Here is a 19,116-nt window from a genome sequence, read left to right on the forward strand (position 1 = left end):
ACAAAATTTACATGCACTTTGCTTCGCTTTTTAGGAGGCACGATAATTAATGAAACGCCAGCCTTTTTGTGAGCCAATTTACACGACACTAGCTATTCAATTTCAATTGCCATTCAATTTCAATTAGCTTAGCTGCCTGGGCGGCCCTGGGGAAATTCGTCTAAGTTATATATCCAGTTGTGGAGTCACTGCCGCCATGAGAGGTGTACTTCTGGTTCTGATGCTCTTCATCTTCGCCATTCTGACGGTGCGGTCTCTAAACTGCCAACCAAGTTACTGGAAGCCCGGAAGGCACATGCAAATGAAACGAATACCCAGCAGATGTGAGAAAAAGTGGGGAGTGTTGGCTGTTTCGGAGGTCGAGAGAGGAGTGCGAAGTAATCAGCAGCTTGTTTGACTAATTAGCAAAACTTACGCACACACAAAAGCATCAAAAACTTTTATTCACACTCTCGACACAAACGACTCAGATTCGAAACTCAGTCTTAATTGAATGCTCGCAGTGAGACGACGACGTGTTCCGCACAGAAAACCCCATTCATTCCACACATCCACGTATAGAAATCATGAAGTATCTGACTTTGCTGGTCGTTTTGGGCCTTTTGATAGCCCTCTTTGCCGGATCTTCGGAGGGCAGCTATTGTCCTTGCGATCTGAAGACCAAGGGCACTGAAGTCTGCGGCTCGAATGGTGTTACCTTCAAAAATCGCTGTGAGTTCGAGTGCAGCCAAAGGGATTATAAGAAACTTGGGCGCACCTTGAACATCAGGAAGGATGGACCTTGCAACTAGACAAACTGAAATATTATTCATCCTTCGATCCGAACTGGAGTGAAATACCTAAATACTTTAGTGATGAATGCTGTGAGATGGTACTTGAGATAATATAATGTGAACAACTATCAAAAGCTAAATACTCTTATTAAAACAATCTAAAATGCTTTCTCTCGTTTATCAGTAATGTATATTATAACCAAGATACTCTAAACAAATAAAGCCTGGTGTTTATTAATTAAACTGAAACGCAGTCTTGGCAGAACATTCGGTGGAATACGACTGCGAGCATCGGATAATTTTTCACTTTCCAAGGAAAAATGAAGTTCTTGGCTATGATGGCTCTTTTGGGCCTATTGGCTATATTATTTGTGGCTTCATCGGAGGCTAGTTATTGCCCCTGTAATCTTCGAAAGGCAGAGGTCTGTGGAACCAATGGTGTGACCTATCAGAATCGATGTGTTTTTGAGTGCACTCAGCGGGAATATAGAAAGCTCGGAAGAATTTTGAATATAAAAAAAATGGGATCTTGTCAAGCTTCTCGGTTCTCTTGACAAAGCAATTACTTCATAATTAAATGAAACAAAAAAAAAAGAAACAATAAAGAATAACCAATTATATCATCAGCACGACGAGCTCTTTTTTCTTTTAACTCGCAAGTATTCTAGTTAAAACCAACGATTTCAAGTGTTCAGTTGAATATGAATAAGCTGTGATGTATTCTAATAATCTACTGAATTTCAGCTTATATTTAAATTCTCTAAAAAAATTAATTGTTTATCACGTGATCTTGTTTACACTGTAGGTGTATTACTTAGGTCTAAGTATAAGTGAGCTTGCATTTCTGTTTTATAATCTGTTTTTCTCGACGATGCGCATCGGTGTGTATTATATGCAAATAGCTCCATTCAATGCTAATTAAAATCGCCGTCGAGTGCGTCATCACCTCGTTAATCAACTGGTGACTTTGGGTCGCAGCTCGTTTTTGGTTGACACTTTTGGTGGAAGAGTAAGTCGCAGGAGCTTTCGGCACCGATTAAACAGTCGCCTCACGCACATCAATCAAATTTATGCATAATTAATCGTTCGCCAGCAGCGAGCAGCGATTCGATATTCTGGAGGATGGCTGATGGTTGGGATTTGATTTATTAACTCTGCACAGTGGTTTGACTAATTGAATCCCAATACGTGCCTACGCGCAACATCCAAATTGGGTGCAAACAAACCAACTGGCTAATACCGAAGGCGCAGTACTAACAAGACCGAAAACCATGTCTAATAAAGGTAATCGGACGCTTTTATGGGATTCGGGGAAGCTACTGCCATTGGCTTTATGACAGGAAACTGACAGCTGCAGTCCAGAATTCTACTAGCCACAATGTTATTAAAAAGATAATAACAAAACGGTTTGCATCACAGCCCTAAATGTGTTTTTATCTCGTTCCAGAGAAAGATTATATCATATCAAATCATTTTAGCGGAGCTCATAATTCGGTAAGTTGGAAAACCTTTCGCTTTGCTTTTAACCACTTTTTAGTGTTTTTCTAATAACCACATTATTACCTATGTAAAAAAGAGTAAACAAACGTCTTTTTTCCAACTGTTCGTTAGCACAATCAATATTTTTGTTTACCTTATTTAGAGTGTGAAATAATTCCTCTCGTTTCGGATTTGTTTATACTTTTAATATTATTGTTAAACAGTCACAATGGGCACAGTAAGCTAGACTTTAATAAATATGAACACTCTTAACCCGTTTAACTGACTCGCCGCTCTCTGTAAATAACCTATGCTGGCAAATACCAATTTGTAATACCGATTGGTAACGAAAGTGCCCTAATGCCGAACATTTATCAGTCAGTGACTTGAATGCCAGCTTATCGAACAGAGTCAAAGCAGATAAAATGATAATATTGGGTCGAAAGAGGATTGCCCCGCCTGGAGTCATAACAATAACAGCAAGATAGTGAAGGTCGGATGGGCTTGAACGAAAAACAGGCAAATAAACCGGGATATATGTATGGAAATTTACATGTGGAACCTACTTATGACAACGGCAATCACGACAAATGACAACAAACCAACAAAATCGTACCGCTTCAGCCGCTGTTTTTGTAATCGATTTCTGATAACAAGTATTTGATAAGCGTAAACCTATTGACAGCACTAAATAGCAGCCCAAAAAAAAAAAGAATAAAATCAAATGCTGGATGAGAGACCGCCCAACTCAAATTTGCTGATGCTCAAGGGTTGTCAGACAACGCACACTCGCATAAAAAATGGATAAGGCGGAAAAGAGGAAAATGCGGATGAGGGAAAACCGTAGCATATGTTTAGGCGCGTGTGATAAATTCGTAAATTTATCTGGGGCTACCGGATTAGTGGGAGCTGATTTTTAATATGCCAAGCTGGATGAGAGGCACCCTGAATTTTCTGATATGATTAAATATTTACATAATAAAAAATGTAGGCCGTGTATATTTACTTATTCGAACCGGCGCAGGCAGAAAGCCAAATTGAAAAGTGCTTGGAAAAAAAGGGAATTTCCTTCCTCTTTCAGAATTCCCCAGCACAAAAGGCGGCCGAAACGCGTCCTCCGCTCGCGCAAAAGGCAATTCAATCAGAGTCGCGACATGAAAGGTAAACCCTGGTGTCCTGCGAGGAACCCACAGACAGGTGAGACAGGTGACTGAGAGCTGCCAGAGTTTTGGGGATGCAGACGGGTGGATTAGCCAGCGCTCCCTCCCCTCCTCAAAACATTTCGCTTTAACTTTCCACTTTCCCCGCCTCTTTGGCATTTCCCCAGAGGTGCGGCCTCGAAATTACAGCGAATTTTCTTCGCTTTGATTTTGGTCGGAAAAGGAATCTCAATGCGAACAGCCACGCCCCCTTGTCAAACCCTTTTCATGTCGCCGTGAAAAGCGGGAAAATTATGCCGACTCTGCTTGGCTTACACGTGAAGATTTCTGCACATATTTGTGCAAAAATTTTCAATATACATAAACTTCTAAACAAGCAGTTTGCTCAAAGGTAGGAAGGAACACAATGGCAGCTCCTTGTTTCTGCTGTCTCGACTCCAGTAAAATGTTTAATTAAGCAGCCAGATTCAGCCCACAATAAGTCTGGGGGGATTGGGTGAAATTCCGTTTGGTCGCCCTGGTCACGCAACGGAAGTTCGCGGTTGGAAATCTTAATTGGCGTATATTTAATGGCTGCTTTGTGAAATGGGTAAAAATCTGTTATTTAAAATGGAGGCGGTTTCAAATTAAAACTGAAGTTTAGAATTAGAAATTATACTTGAATATATAACATTTCATCAAGAATTGCGGCTAAGAACAAATGTTTATTCTGTTTTACATTTGTACGTCGAAGCATTGTTAAGAAACTTGCAAAGTAGCTGTTTCAACAATACTACAAGTCATCTTTTAGCAATAACTATGTATCGATTTAGTTCCGTCCTTCCTTCCCGCCAGTTTAACATTTTCATTGTTTTAATGGAAAGGTTAGAAAATTTCCCACTGTTTGGTCAACTGGCCGTTGTAAAAGCCGGCTCGAACAAAAAACTTTAAATGTTTAATTCCATTTAAACAATTTTCAAAGTGACAATTGCTCAAATATTTAAGCGATCAAATCGCCAAGTCAAACAAAACCGGAATTGAAAAGCCGGCAGCAGTATAAAAAGCCGGCAAAAGTTTGATGATAATAGAAAACAAGTTCGTTCGTTGACCACGATGGTTGTGGTGAAAATAGCTTTCATTTTGAGTGTGGGCCTAGTAGGCATATTGGCCCACAACCACCAGTCAAAGGAGCTGGATGCGAAATACAATTGGTGGCAGCACGAGGTCTTCTACCAGATCTACCCGAGATCCTTTCAGGACAGCAATGGCGATGGTATTGGTGATCTGCAAGGTATTACGTCTAGGTTGCAGTATTTTAAGGATACGGGCATCACGTCCGTATGGTTGAGTCCCATTTATGAGTCACCAATGGTTGACTTTGGATACGATATATCTAACTATACAAACATACAGCCGGAATATGGCACCCTTGAGGACTTTGACGCCCTGATAGCCAAGGCCAATGAACTGGGCGTGAAGGTGATCCTGGACTTTGTTCCCAATCACAGCTCGAATAAGCATCCCTGGTTCATAAAGTCAGTGGCCCGAGAGCCAGGGTACGAGGATTTCTATGTGTGGGAGGATGGTATTCTCCTGGAGAACGGAACTCGTGTGCCGCCCAACAATTGGCTCTCGGTGTTCTCCGGATCCGCTTGGATGTGGAACGAGGAGAGGCAGCAGTATTATCTCAGGCAGTTCACCTATGGACAACCCGATCTGAACTACCGAAATCCCGCCGTCATTAAGGCCATGGACGATGTGATGCTCTTTTGGCTAAACAAGGGTATTGCCGGTTTCCGCATTGATGCCATTATATATATTTACGAGGATGCTCAGTTGAGGGATGAGCCTCCAAGTGGCACTACCGATGATCCGAATAATGAGGCCTACTTGAGCCACATCTATACCAGAAATCAGCCTGAGGATTACGGCCTCCTTCAGCATTGGCGGCAACTTCTGGATAATTATACAGCTAACCACGAGGGACCACTGAGGATAATGATGACCGAGGGTTACGCCTCGGTGTCGCAACTAATGGAATACTACGAAGATTCCAAAGGAGTTCAGGGTCCTCAGTTTCCCTTCAACTTTGACTTCATCACTGAACTGAATGCCAATTCGACAGCTGCGGACTTTGTCTTCTATATCTCCAGGTGGCTCATCTATATGCCACATGGTCATGTGGCCAACTGGGTAATGGGAAATCACGACAATCCTCGAGTGGCATCACGATTTGGTGAGAAATCTGTGGACGCCATGAATATGCTGCTGATGACACTGCCAGGAATTGGTATTACTTATAATGTGTGTACAGAAAACTCAATTGTTTAAGGATAATTTTAAACAGACTTTCCTTTACTTTAGGGCGAGGAGTTGGGCATGACTGACTACAGGGACATCAGCTGGAGCGATACGGTGGATCAGCCCGCTTGTGAGGCTGGAATCGACAACTACAAGACGATCTCTAGAGATCCCGAGCGAACTCCCATGCAATGGAATAGTGATCTAAATGCAGGATTCTCATCCGCCAACCGCACTTGGTTGCCTGTCAATCCGAATTATAAGGAACTCAATCTTCGCAATCAGCAGCAGGCGAGGCGAAGTCATTACAAGATCTATCAGTCCCTTCTGAAGCTCAGACAACTGCCAGTTCTGAAGAACGGATCCTTTGATCCAGAAGTGGTTAATCGCAGGGTCTTTGCTTTCAAGCGGTAAGTAGGAAATTAATATTGCTGTTATATTAACGTTTTATTATATATATTTTTGTCCTTATTTTCTATCTTATCAGAGAACTGAAGAACGAGCACACTCTCCTGACCATCGTGAACGTGAGCAACCGCACTGAACTGGTGGACATCGCGGACTTTATAGATCAGCCCAATCGATTGAGTGTCCTTGTGGCGGGCGTGGACTCGCAACACCGGGTGGGGGATCGACTTAAGGCCGAGGCTATTGAATTGGCGCCCAACGAGGGATTAGTTATTCAGCTGAATAAGCGAAAGTAAGCGACGAACTACTTGGAATTCCACATTAAAGTACGAGAAAACTTTCCATTTGCCAACCAGCCGTGCTTTTCTATTTTCGTATTTAAATGTATCTCACAGGGGCCATCTAATCGAGTTTCCATTTCATTTGACAGCGGAACACATTTCCATTTACATTAGCGCATTGCAAACATTTTAATTGAATTGAGAGCACTTGGTGTCGGACCTTCTACTTCTCACTTTGGGGCACTTTCCCTGCTGTTTGCCCTCGACTTTAATTCCAAGTCGTAATTCATAATTGTCGTCAGGTTTTTTGGCCCTTTTCGGGGGCTCAGGCAGCTGATAAATGGTTGCCGAATTTAATTAAATTTCCACTTAGCGGTGGTTGACGACCATAAAATTTGCTTTGATTTTTATTCTCATTGCAATTGTATGTCTAATCAGCTGCTATAAACAAGTTGATTGTTAGGTGTTCTCAAAAGCAAAGGCATTATTCAAAATTTATGAAAATTTTCTGATGTTATATCGTATTTGGTTCGTTTTTGCGTTGTTTTTTTAATTACAATGTGAAATTTTAATTTCCCACCAATTCATTATTTTACAGTACAGTGAAAGAAAATTAGCATACTACTACTACACTACAGTTAAAGATAAAATGTAGCTCAAATAAATAAATGCTTACTTTCTATAGTGGGGGCTATAGATATAACAAAAATATATAAATTATTTTATTTTTATTTATTTATTTTGTTTGCCACCTGAAAATTCTATACATCGTGATCTTCTCCTATCGTCTGTGGATCCAAAGCTCTCGATCAGCTGATGGCATCCACATAACCAAAAGCTTTGAGTTGTTCGAGAAATATATGTAATTGTGTTCAGTTTATTTTGATTTCCTTGAGGTGAGCAAAGTGATTTTGGTCTAGATCGGTCGGTGAAATGTCTATAAAAAGCACCTAGTTTTCCACCAATTGGCTTGACAAGTGCAGAGTGCCGTGAAATTGTGAAAAACAATTTTGTTTACTCATTTAATTTGCACCGCAATTTGTTTTGATTGGAGCTGATAAAAATCTGCCAACAAATTATACCTTTAATACGACTGCTGATAATTAGACAAAGACTAATGCAAAAATTATTTTAATTATATGGTAGAATCGCTTTAAAAGTGCCTGTCGCACTGCCAACTCTCGAGCACATCAAACAGAATACCTCGCCGAAATGCGCGCTCCACTCATCCAAATCCTTCTTTTTAGTCTGCTGAACTCCGGCTCCATTATGGCCGGTCTGGTGAAGAGCGACACGGAGGATTTTATCGACTGGTGGCAACACACGGTCTTCTATCAGATCTATCCGAGGTCCTTCATGGACAGCAATGGCGATGGCATCGGCGATCTGAAGGGAATCACCTCCAAGCTGCGCTATCTGGCGGACACTGGCATCACGGCCACCTGGTTGAGTCCCATTTTTCAGTCGCCCATGGTTGACTTTGGCTATGACATATCGGATTACAAGGCAATCCAGCCGGAGTATGGCACCATGCAGGATTTCGAGGAGCTGATCGACACGGCCTTCGAGCTGGGCATCAAGGTTGTTCTGGACTTTGTGCCGAATCACAGCTCGGATCAGCATGAGTGGTTCAAGAAGTCTGCGGCCAGGGAGCCGGGTTACGAGGATTTCTATGTGTGGCACGATGGCATCGTCCAGGAGAATGGCACTCGAGTGCCACCCAACAACTGGCCATCGGTGTTCTATGGATCCGCCTGGGAGTGGCACGAAGGTCGTGAGCAGTATTACCTGCACCAGTTCACCAAGGAGCAGCCGGACTTGAACTATCGTAATCCCAAAGTGGTTCAGGCCATGGACGATGTGTTGCTTTTCTGGCTCAACAAGGGCGTAGCTGGTTTCCGCATCGATGCAGTGAATCATTTGTTTGAGGACGAATCTCTTAAAGATGAGCCATTGAGTGGCAAAACAGGGGATTCACTCTCCTATGACTACACCGAGCACATCTACTCCAGGGATCTGCCAGAAGTCTTGGAAATGATTCATCACTGGCGGCAGCTGCTGGATGACTTTAGTGCAAAGCACCCCGAAAGACCCACACGCATCATGATGACGGAGGCGTACGCAGGACTCACCCAGCTTGCGGACTACTACGAGGATTCCAACGGGGTGCGGGGCTCCCATCTGCCCTTCAACTTTCACTTTATCACGGATGTCAAAGGCGACTCGGATGCGCGTGACTATGTCTACAACGTGGAGAAGTGGCTGATCTACATGCCACGCGGGCACGCGGCCAACTGGGTCATGGGCAACCACGACAACCCCCGGGTCGCCTCTCGATTCGGTCCAGCCAGTGTGGACGCCATGAACATGCTGCTGCTCACCCTTCCCGGTGTCGCCGTCACTTATAATGTGAGATTTTGTTGCTGACTTGGTTGGTTGCTTGTGGTCCTTTGGCTTTACCCCTACACTTTTCAGGGTGAGGAGCTCGGCATGGTGGACTACCGCGAACTGAGCTGGGAGGACACGGTGGATCCGCCGGCCAGAAATGTTGGAGAGGAGCTCTACCAGGAGGTCTCCCGGGACCCAGTCCGAACACCATTTCAGTGGAGTAGCGAGACCAATGCCGGTAAATCATCATATTATATTATTATAACTTAAATAATAACTAATTCGCACAGGTTTTTCCACTGCCACCAAAACCTGGCTGCCTGTCCACCCAAACTACCTCGAGCTCAACCTGGAGGCCCAGAAGGCGGCCAACAGGAGCCATTACCAGGTCTACAAGGACCTGCTTGAGCTGCGAAAATCGGCCATTATGCGTGTGGGTCGATTTAATATTGAACCCCTTACTCGTTGGGTGTTTGCCTTCAAGCGGTAGGTGGATGAAATTTGCCCTTAAGAGACATTGATTAATTGGAAAACCGTTTTGCAGGTCCTATCCCAATTTTGAGTCGATAATTACCGTGATAAATGTGAGCGACAAGGAGCAGTTGGTGGATCTCTCAGAGTTTCTCAGCCAGCCCAAGAAACTGGTGGTTGAAGTTTCTGGCGTGGATTCCAAATATCAACCTGGGTAAGTTTGTTCCTTTGAATTCTGGTCACTCATTTCCCGCTTTGCACCGTAAAAAACTATCGTAGCTATATAATAATGGGAAAACATCAATGTAGAGTTCCCTTAAATCTTAATGTCCCTATACCATTTTCTTTCTGTATTCCCGCTGCAGTCAATCCCTCGCCGCAAGTGCATTGCTCCTGGCCGCCCGTGAGGGTCTCGTCTGTCGACTGGTCTAGCCGGGAATGGGATTAGAGGAATTACCAGCTGATGGCGGCAAACTTTGCTCTTTAATTGCATTTCCAGTTCAAAATGTCACGCGATTGAATACATAATGGGGGAAAATTAATGACCCTAGAGCTGGTGCATTTTTTTCGTTTGACTCGATTGAATTGAACGCTGTCCACTGGTAATGAAGGCAAAGGGGCAGTGTGGTTCGGATCCTGTCCGGAAAAAAGTGGCCACAACGTCGCCTGTTCCTGGCAACTTGCCCAGAACACTTGGCCGCGCTGTTGATGTTGGTGTTTCGCCCGGCCACTGTAATTTTTCATGTATGGAGGAAGAACACACCCAGGAACCAAGAAAGATTTATGGAACTGGTGCAGAATCCTCCCACCCATGCGGAAATGTCGCAAGGACGGCACAAAATATAATACCACATGCAAAAGTTTTTAAATGTCCTTTAATAACTGAATTTAATATTTGTGAGTGGCAACTATGGCAAACTTGTTGGAAACTTTTGATTGCTCGATGCTTGTACAAATATTTTGCCAGCAAATGGAAGTTGTTTGGATTAGAAGTTAATAGTTGGGAATGGCCGGAAAATTACAAAAATTTTGTGAACATCCATGCAATTTCATAAGAAAACTACTATTATTTGTACAGCACAGCGATTAAGACTTTAAAGACTTGGATTTCTTAATCGTTTAATCCCAGTCATTTTCAGTAAAACTTAAAATCTTTAATCGATAGTACTTCTTTCAGTTCGACAAACGATATAATTAAAAACTGTTCGAGTCTTAACAGATTCACACAAATTTAAACATTTCATTACCCATACGCCACGTTGAACCGGATCTCTCATCGGATTAAGAGTATATATATTTTGCTGTCTATATGCCCCGCTGCGTTTCATTTCGTTCTGCTCTTAACCCATTCTGTTCCGGAATCGGTGAAAGTACTTAATATCAACTACTTAAATAATCCAGCGACAGCATTTTGGCCGACGACTTTGGATTTAATCTGCCCCCTGGAGGCGGAATTGTTTTAAGAGAGCGCAACTCAGCGATAATGAGGTGAGTTCCGGCCCGAGATGGCTGTTTTAGACAACTTTTAAGCCTGGTGATAATAATTGCATTTCCGTATTTAGCCAACAACGTCGCCACTTGGTTAAGCAGCTCATCAAGTCGGCCAATGTGGTTTTGGTGGGACTGTTGGTCTACAACTTGTGGCGTCACAAATGGACCAAAGTGAATTTCAATCAGCATCGGTTTTGATTGATTTTAGCTATTCCCCAGGCAATTTCTGTGTGTATGTGTGCTCGCTGATTGATTGATTGATTGCTTAATTAATGAATCGAACATCGGCTTAAATGTCATTAACAGTTGGCCAGGATTAACGACTCCTGAATGTGGCCGATGGGATTTGCAAATTTAATTTCCTCCAACAGTGGAACTGTCAAGTGGCGAGAAAATTTCGGAGGGAAATGCGGTGATAGATGGGTTTTTCTTTTTGAGTGGGATATAATGCTGAACTGATTTCCAAGTAGATGGTTTGATTCTGTGCAACCTTGTATTGTTAAAAGTTATAGCCTTGTATTAATTAAATTTAATTAAAGTAAGCTTGTTTTGTTATTATATTTTACTTGGAAGAAAAATGTTGTGGATGTACAATAATAATTTAAACAAAATGAAAATATTGTTTAAATGAACTTTAAGTGGCCTTCCTGCTACTAACTACAATGTACAAACTAAGAATGACATTTTATATCTCATTTTCGTTAGTCTCGCTCTGTTTATCCTAATGCCCTATTAAATATTTGAGATTTTCCTGGCAAGGGCACTTATCTTTCTGCTAAGCGTTTGACACTCTGCAAAGGCAAAAAGTAAATAAATGTAAGTGTTATCCTCTGACTGAAACTGCATACCTCTATATCACTTTACAAATCCGTGCGACGAGAAGAGGTAGTGCTTCTTTTTTGTCTCCAGCTGCACTAACAAACTTGATAAATTATCCTGGCCCGGGGGAATTTGAAGTGAGCGAGTTCAGCGGTGAATGGGAAAGTGACGGCAATCGTTCCTATTCAATTTGTTGCCGCTTTCAAATAGTTTCGCGTTTTGCAAGGACAGCCGTCACTGCGAATTTAACGCATTAATGCCTTCGAACAGAAGACATCCACCGAAGCTGACTAGTTGGCCCAATGACAGATGCCTTGGCAATGGCAGCGGATACAGTAGGAACCGGATATGCCAATGAAATTACAGCAAAGTGCCTGCAAATTAACCAGAGCGAAAAGCTGGCTGCGACAACAAGGACCTCCACGAGTGAACGATTAACTGGGGAACTGGTACTCGGATTTGACAGGAAATGTGTTCTGAGATTTGAAATGCGCATAAGCTATACGTTTGAGGCCTCCTACTACATTATCGTATTAGCTCCAAGTATGTGGTTTTATATTGTTAAAAAATCTTTTTCTTAGCAAATAACTTTGTAAAGTTCCTTTTGTAACTTTGAGCCTATAACTTCAATCAAAGGAAGAAGAAAGTTAAAACCTCCAAAAAAGTTATCTAGCATGCTGAGTAGTACTTAAAAAGTTTAAATTACATTTAAGTTTGCTTACTGAAACATTTGGGCCGAACAAACTTAGCAGCGTCTAACTGGAAAGTGGTCCAAAAATCCGAGCGAAATTGAGTTGCAAATTATGACAAGAACACCTTGTCGAATTGTCAGGACAACGGCGCTGCGATGTCTGGCCTTTGTTCTCTGACATTCGAGGAGGCAGAAGGCAAACAAGCGGGACAAACACACAGACGCACATGCACACACACACTGTGTGGCTAAGCGATGTGTGTGTGTGTGTTTAAGCCTTTGTGCTAGTTAGCCAAATTTTAGCAGACAGGTAAGAGAAAGGCTCTAACAGAAAGGCTGTGCACCTTGATGCCAGCAGTGGTACCCTTGCGGGCATCCTTTCCGACAGATTTTCACCAACATTTCGGCGCGCGTGTTTCTGCTCTTGGCAGCAGCCATTTTGGAGTTTGCTTTTAATGTGATTTTTTTCAGCAGGACTTTTGGCCATATACATACATTTTGCAGACAGTCGTTGGCGCCGCTTTTAACTGTTTTTAATTAAAAAATTTTCCGAGTTCGAGCCATTGGTAATCATTTTTATGTCTGTGCCTTTGTCTGTGTGCTCTTCGAAGGGTTTAACGAAAATTGATTTTAAGCCTTTTTTTCTTTTATTGTTATGGCTGTCGCTGACACTTGAAAGAAAAAGTTGTCCCACAGAGACCAAGGCAAATTGATTGCCAATTGAGAGGCCATTGCCATAAAAGCAAAAAAAGAAAACGCAGGAGGGGCGCCAAAAGGACAGAGCGAGTTGCATACATTATCCTTTAAAGTATGCTTTGGCCAAGGAAAATTCAATGAAGCTCCCTTACATGACAATAAAACTTTATGTTCGTATATTTGAGTATATGTGTTGGCTGTCTTTCCTTGCCTTTGTCGCATTCCTTAGCATTCGGAGAATTTTTGAGCGTTTTGTGTTCGAGCGGAATTTATGCAAATTTGGTTAAATTTCCTTAACGCTTTTGGCCAGAAAGCCCTACTACGCAGCTCAGGCAGGTCAAGGCATCTCAGTTATGCACTGCTCCATTGCCACGCCTGAGAGAATGCCAAGGATTCTGATAACTCACGATTGGAAGTTAGGTCCTGGGATCCTTGCCCAAAATGGCAAGAAGTTCTTTTCTGGCTACCTTAATTTGGTGTTAAATTATTGGTAATTTATTTATTTTAAAAAAGTTATCTTTATTCCCATCTCTATGATGGTTATATTATTTGACAAAAGTCAACTTGCTTAAGTGGTCAAAGATATGGTCGAATTTATTCCCTAAATTTTAGGTTTTACAAATAATAATTAAAATAATTAAAACAAATAATTACAAATAATTTTCCCTAATATATATTTTAAGCATTTTATATTATATTTTTCGGCTGTTGAAACTCAAACTCATCTTAATTGATCTTCATTTTACTTCTTTTTTTGCTCACCCTTTCCTTGTTACAATTAATTACTTAAAAGGCAATTTCTGAAATTAACCAATGAGCCGCAAACTAAATGAGCCACTTAACCCTTTTTTCACAAGGGCAAGGGTTTTTGGGTAAAGAAAATACCTAAAAATAGGGAATGGAACCATCTGCTGTTTGCCGGCACATCAATTAGACTGCTGCCTATGGGTCGAACTTGTTGGCCGAATGCTTGATCAGCCAAGCGTTGCCTTCAGCCAGACGAGAACCATACAAATCCCGTCCACAGAAACATCCATCTCCTCCCTGTCAGACACGCCCCCTCCAGAAAGTGGGCGGCCAAACAAATCGACGGCAATAACCAGTAAAAGGGCGAAAGACAAAACAGCCGCGACCAGGACAACAACAAGTGTAATATGTCAATTGAAGGACACTTCCAGCCAAACACTCAGCCAATCACATACATACATACACATACACAGACACACACACACACAGCCTGGCAAACTCTTGACTATTTATTGCAATGCTGTCTGCGCTGTCGCCGCAGGATATGCTACGGATATTTGCGAAATATTGCAGCGCCCATAAATTGAAAGCCAAAAGGACAGGCGGCCGCCAAGCGACTTGTGTAAAAAGGCACAAAAAGAAGGCTTCGTTCTTGGGTTCGGAATCGGAATCGGGGGGCGTGGCATTTGGGACTGGTGGGGCTCAAACTCCATGTGGCCCGGCTTTGTCTCAAAATCGCCGCACGATTTGTGGCCGCTACGTGACCGGGTAAACGAGCCACCCCAGGACATGCCAGGACATTCAAAGGCTCAAAGGGGCCGTGCGGCACAAACCTGACCTTGGGCTAAAAGAATTGGCAATAGTATTATGGGCAAATGCTTAATTTGAACTGACTATTTCTGCTAAAAGACGCAAAAAGTTTAAAGAGAGGTGCGATTTAAATTACGAGCTTAAAGGCTTCTTCCAGGTAAGAAAACTAAAATATCTATACAAATAAATTATTTTTAATTATTGGCCAAAATGAGAGTATTTAATACTAATAAATACCACTGACATGACAGTACATTAAAATCTGAAAATCCAAATTTGAAATCAATAATTTTGAGGACTGAACAAAGTAATAACCACTTCTCAAATGAAGCTAGTATCTAACGAGAAAACATTTTTCATTTCTGCCATCTGTTGGCATGAAAATCCGAAATTGCATGCGTATTTTGCTGAATATCTGATGCACTCCATCGGTGCCGGGTAAATTCGTTTACTCCGAAATACAATTCATGAATTTTAATCTCAAATGGACACACAAATGGAAGCACACCCTCTCGAGCTTACACTGTGGTCCCGGGCAGTTTATTAGCCGAAACACAACTGGCCGGCAACCATGTAAGCCAAGTGGAAAGGGGCACGACGGAGGAAACGGAAATACATCGTACATATGGCCAACAGAACAGAAGGCGGTTATCCAGGTTGGCCAGAACGGCTGCCACTCAAAATGGATCGGGGCCCAGAGCCTTGTTTGCCTGGTCATAGACTTTAAAAATTTCCCCACCGTTTGTGTACGCAACTGGCTGGGAATCTAAGCCTTTGGTGGCCAGGAAATCTGCGTGGCATATGCAGAAGGCATAAAAAGTTGCACATAAATTTTTACCTCAACCGGGCACCAAGCAACAAGAATCCTAAATGAATTGTTGCTACCCGTAAGATGGGCTGGTGGATACCCATGGGTGTGGGGGCTGAGGCGAAGAGATAACTTTTATAATAGCCCAGCTCGTTGGAAATTCAATTTCATTTTCAATTTAATGCTGCACCGAGCCACGAACGTACCTTTCCTGCAGAGAATTACCCTCAATCTGCTGCTTTTTGTGGAGCTCTTTTTGTTGCCATTTGAATTGACTTACCTGCAATGAAATGATAGAAAAATAAGTTACACACATTCGCATCCACGTATTATTTTATGAGTTTCAGGAGGAAATGTGAGTGGGACGAATTTTAAACTAGATCTTTGATACTGCTTAGACTTTTGTTCTCTTTATTGTTCACGGAGTTCAGGGAAGGTCAGGTCAAAGATTGGAAACAAAGGAGCCAAGTCCCAAGGTGACTCCCGCCGCACAGTGGTTGTGGTTTATTAGAAATACATTTCTTCTTATTCTTAAAATTTTATTCGTTTGAAAATATATAGTTTTCCGAATGTTTTTTCAAATGGTTACTAGTTAGTAGTTGGTAATTATTTTTAATGTGTATTAGTGTTTCTAATTTTTCTCGGTTGTTTTTAAGCCCATACCACCAACCCACTTCTCTTTTATACTTCCATAGTCCAAAGCTTCCCTTGCTAGGACCTTTCATTGTACGTATTTAATAACAGAGGAGCTTTGAATTGCATTAAATCCGACCAGCAGCCACTTACCTATGACATAGGAGTACCCGTCCAGCGTGAGGACGCACTTGCGGGTGGTGGTGCCCACCAGGTTGCCCATGACACTCAGGCCGATGGCACCAGCGCCGCCGGACGGGTACCTGGAACTGTTGAGCCGTCCCGCCTTGCCGAGACTGGAGGACATGGTCCCCGGACTGCCCACCTCGCAGCTATTGAGACTTTCGCGACGCGGCTGGGCATCGATGCCCATGAATTCGTCCCGGAGTTCGCCACTCGAAACCAGACCGTCGCTCGAGTGATCCCGTTTCTGATCCCGATCCGCGTGACGCAATCGGTGGCGCGGTACGCGGGCAGCGGGAATGGCGATTGAGGATACGGGGGAGGAGGTGTTGCCGGATGCAGGATCGGATCCCTGCTCCTCCTGGCCAATGTTCAATGTTTGTGGTTTGTCGCGACGCGTTGGCGGCGTCTCGTCCAAAGTATCGCCCATTTTTAACGATTTAGATTAGAACGCTCTACGTATATCGGTGGATCTAATTTATGACTCGAAATGCATTTTACGAAACCGTGGGATTTAATTTGCCATGTCGACGTATGCCAGTTGAATATGTATTTGAATTAAATTTTATATGCATTTTCACTATTGAAATTCACTTAAACTCACAATGTCCTCTTGCAATGGATTTTATGTCTTTCTATTTGAAATTAAGTTTGAATGAAAATGAAATAGGGTAAGTGAAATCAGGCAAAACAATTGAAAGTGACTGATATTACGCATACGCAGCGTTGTGCACTCGACGTGCATTCGAAATAATGCAATTAAAGTGGTATTACACAGAAGAATATAAAATGAAAGTTTACTTAACAAAGAAATGTTTCATATTTATTTTAATTTAAATATATGTATATCCTTCATATATTTGTGTGGTTTACAAAAAACGCAGAATAGGTTTTCGTTATGAATTTTTATCCGACAATAATGGATATTTCTGATGACAAAGCTGTTGATTTTCAGTTGGCCCACTTTATATTTTATGCCATTTCACTGTGCAAAAAAAAGCTGCACGGCTGCCTATTTTTACTTTTTTTGCAGTGTACAAAGCCCCCGCTCTAATTGCACTTTTTTTCCTGATGCTACTGTCAATTATTTGGCTCACTCGACGGCTGCCTGTCCCCTTAATCCCCCCGCCACTCCACTTGTTTTGACTGACATTGTTTGGCGTTATTTGATTCGGATTTTATCGCCTTTCGCATGGCTCTTTGGTTGGTCAGTTTGTCATTGGATTTTTTTGTATATTTTTCATAACGCTCGTCCATTTATCAAAAATCCATCAATGCCATATGGCTTTGGTTCTCTCTTTATGCTTGCTCCCCATTTTATTGTTGTTTATGCTTCCAAAAACCATTTGTTTTAACGCAACACCGATGACAACGCTTAAATTCTTTTAAATCCGTATGGTCCTTCGTGTGTGGTCTACACAAAGCTATTTGTATTTATACTGATTTTGAACCTATTACTATATATATATTTTTTTTCAAGTCGTTGGCTCGTCACGTTTAACAAATAAAGTGGAATGGCGACACTTTTAAGGAATCATGCGGCCGCGGGGAAACGAAGGTGGAACCTCTTTCTACTTTTGGCACGTGGCTCAAGCGCTTCACTCCACTTAACTTGGCTAAAAAGACACTTGAAATACGTGCCGTCTTTTGGGAATGTAGCAGGTCGTTGCCGCTGAAGAAGGATTATTTGCTAAATATGAAAGGGCGCTTTTATCAACATTAGCCACCTAATTAAAACGTAAACAAATGGGGCCAATGGGAGCTTTCACTTAATAAGCGCGCAGATATTCATAGAGACTAAGAGTATTTCACATTTAATTAATATATTTTAGTCTGCTAGTAATTAGAGCCAAATTTGCCTAACTATGTTAGAGTTGTGCAGGCCCATAACTTTAATCATACAGCTTTTGTGGTTTAATGAAATATAATGTGCAGAAATAAGGTTACTACTATAGTTATTTTGGGTACATTTAGCTTGTTATAAAAATGTTCAATAAAAAACAACTGCTTTGCTGTTGTCTACCAACTTTAATTAGCAAACAAAACTGAAGTGTTTCGAGATTGTTTTTCCTTATTAAACTCTAACCCCTGCAAGGTAAACAGATGAATTCCAAATGATAATCATAAAATTTTAATTAAGCTTTTATGTATATATATAAAATTGTTTTTGTTGTTGCCCGAGAATGCCCGCATTGAACGAAAACCCAATTGCCAGCCTTTTGGTCCTTTGTCCTCTTGCTTTGTGGTCGAGATTATTGTTGTTGCTGCTTCTGCCGATGCCACAGGGCGTCCACTTGAATGAGTGGTGCAGAATCGAGAGGCAAATGTCAGGAGCAGCTGACAGGACTTACATAAGCAGGACCAAAACACTCGGCTTAAAGTCTCTTTAAGGCGCTGGAATATTGCGCATACGCCGCGGTTATCAGCCTGCCTAATGAGGTATCAATAACACCGCATTTACGACTCAATTAACGAAAGATGTTCGCCTGAAATCAATGCCAATGCTCTGGGCAACGAACAAAAAGATATTATGACCGGGCGGAGAACATTTTGCGTTGCAAATTTCGTTTGTGGCATCATAAATTGCGAAATCCGTCTTATCTCTGCGGTTCGAGGGGTTGCATGAACCCCTGAAAAGAGACATTTGGAGTTCAGAGAACTCCTTTTTTGGAATAAATTTAAAATTGATACTCATTGGCCAGCGAGGGTCTTGGCCATTTATCTAGCACCGCCCACATTTATTATTGGTTTTTTGGGAGCAAAGTTTAGCGACCCGCATAACTAATGCCATTTATTATAGTATATCTACTTATATGTTCCTCTGATGGCCAACAAAAGTCAGCCAGCAGTCGAAAAGTTTCAATGAACTCGCGTCTGTCAGTCGTTCTAGCCAGCATCATAAACACGTCTATCTGGATAGCTCCACATCCACATCTTGTTAGTTTGCCTTTTTGTCTCATTGATCTGACAGATGAAAGCTGGATGAGACCCAAACAAC

The 19,116-nt window shown here is 42.0% G+C and overlaps 6 protein-coding genes across 17 annotated transcripts in view; 5 read left to right on the top strand and 1 right to left on the bottom strand.

Moving 5' to 3' along the window:
* Positions 1 to 19,116, bottom strand: part of LOC117150874 (calcium/calmodulin-dependent 3',5'-cyclic nucleotide phosphodiesterase 1) — a 107,544-nt gene that overhangs the window by 27,042 nt on the left and 61,386 nt on the right. For 6 of the 10 annotated variants that reach the window (XM_033317998.1, XM_033317997.1, XM_033317999.1 and 3 more), the window contains exon 2: positions 16,089 to 16,753. The exons of the other annotated variants lie outside the window; for them this stretch is intronic. In XM_033317998.1, the coding sequence (XP_033173889.1) occupies positions 16,089 to 16,548 (460 nt within the window). In that variant the 5' untranslated portion in view covers positions 16,549 to 16,753. The remainder of the gene's footprint in view (positions 1 to 16,088; positions 16,754 to 19,116) is intronic. 10 annotated transcript variants of the gene reach the window in all.
* Positions 477 to 1,022, top strand: LOC117150881. Its single transcript, XM_033318015.1, has 2 exons — positions 477 to 803; positions 836 to 1,022. Exon 1 carries the CDS (start codon positions 567 to 569, stop codon positions 789 to 791), a length of 225 nt encoding a protein of 74 aa, XP_033173906.1. The 5' UTR covers positions 477 to 566; the 3' UTR covers positions 792 to 803; positions 836 to 1,022.
* Positions 1,073 to 1,376, top strand: LOC117150880. Its single transcript, XM_033318014.1, has one exon. It carries the CDS (start codon positions 1,094 to 1,096, stop codon positions 1,325 to 1,327), a length of 234 nt encoding a protein of 77 aa, XP_033173905.1. The 5' UTR covers positions 1,073 to 1,093; the 3' UTR covers positions 1,328 to 1,376.
* On the top strand, positions 4,474 to 6,452 carry LOC117150876 (maltase 1). Its single transcript, XM_033318008.1, has 3 exons — positions 4,474 to 5,695; positions 5,756 to 6,102; positions 6,180 to 6,452. Exons 1-3 carry the CDS (start codon positions 4,505 to 4,507, stop codon positions 6,394 to 6,396), a joined length of 1,755 nt encoding a protein of 584 aa, XP_033173899.1. The 5' UTR covers positions 4,474 to 4,504; the 3' UTR covers positions 6,397 to 6,452.
* LOC117150877 (maltase 2) lies at positions 7,293 to 10,075 on the top strand. Of its 2 annotated transcripts, XM_033318010.1 has the most exons (6): positions 7,293 to 7,305; positions 7,629 to 8,790; positions 8,857 to 9,007; positions 9,060 to 9,255; positions 9,314 to 9,454; positions 9,606 to 10,073. In XM_033318010.1, the coding sequence occupies exons 2-6, from the start codon at positions 7,651 to 7,653 to the stop codon at positions 9,670 to 9,672; spliced, it is 1,695 nt and encodes a 564-aa protein (XP_033173901.1). In that variant the 5' UTR covers positions 7,293 to 7,305; positions 7,629 to 7,650; the 3' UTR covers positions 9,673 to 10,073. The 2 variants fall into 2 exon arrangements, with proteins under 2 accessions (XP_033173901.1, XP_033173900.1); XM_033318009.1 differs by lacking the exon at positions 7,293 to 7,305 and having other exon boundaries at positions 7,555 to 8,790; positions 9,606 to 10,075.
* LOC117150888 lies at positions 10,223 to 11,333 on the top strand. 2 transcript variants are annotated; one of them, XM_033318023.1, is made up of 3 exons: positions 10,223 to 10,728; positions 10,803 to 10,963; positions 11,038 to 11,333. In XM_033318023.1, exons 1-2 carry the CDS (start codon positions 10,724 to 10,726, stop codon positions 10,927 to 10,929), a joined length of 132 nt encoding a protein of 43 aa, XP_033173914.1. In that variant the 5' UTR covers positions 10,223 to 10,723; the 3' UTR covers positions 10,930 to 10,963; positions 11,038 to 11,333. The 2 variants fall into 2 exon arrangements, with proteins under 2 accessions (XP_033173914.1, XP_033173912.1); XM_033318021.1 differs by having other exon boundaries at positions 10,803 to 11,328.

The sequence above is a fragment of the Drosophila mauritiana genome, chromosome 2L (assembly GCF_004382145.1).
Source record: "Drosophila mauritiana strain mau12 chromosome 2L, ASM438214v1, whole genome shotgun sequence".
NCBI classification, from domain to species: domain Eukaryota; kingdom Metazoa; phylum Arthropoda; class Insecta; order Diptera; family Drosophilidae; genus Drosophila; species Drosophila mauritiana.

Bases quoted from the DNA above. Each gene is read 5' to 3' on its own strand.
- LOC117150876 (XM_033318008.1), top strand. From the start codon at position 4,505: ATGGTTGTGGTGAAAATAGCTTTCATTTTGAGTGTGGGCCTAGTAGGC. The intron at 5,696-5,755 runs GTGTGTACAGAA...CCTTTACTTTAG, and splicing joins GAATTGGTATTACTTATAAT to GGCGAGGAGTTGGGCATGAC. The intron at 6,103-6,179 runs GTAAGTAGGAAA...CTATCTTATCAG, and splicing joins AGGGTCTTTGCTTTCAAGCG to AGAACTGAAGAACGAGCACA.
- LOC117150880 (XM_033318014.1), top strand. From the start codon at position 1,094: ATGAAGTTCTTGGCTATGATGGCTCTTTTGGGCCTATTGGCTATATTA.
- LOC117150881 (XM_033318015.1), top strand. From the start codon at position 567: ATGAAGTATCTGACTTTGCTGGTCGTTTTGGGCCTTTTGATAGCCCTC.
- LOC117150877 (XM_033318009.1), top strand. From the start codon at position 7,594: ATGCGCGCTCCACTCATCCAAATCCTTCTTTTTAGTCTGCTGAACTCC. The intron at 8,791-8,856 runs GTGAGATTTTGT...TACACTTTTCAG, and splicing joins GTGTCGCCGTCACTTATAAT to GGTGAGGAGCTCGGCATGGT. The intron at 9,256-9,313 runs GTAGGTGGATGA...ACCGTTTTGCAG, and splicing joins TGGGTGTTTGCCTTCAAGCG to GTCCTATCCCAATTTTGAGT.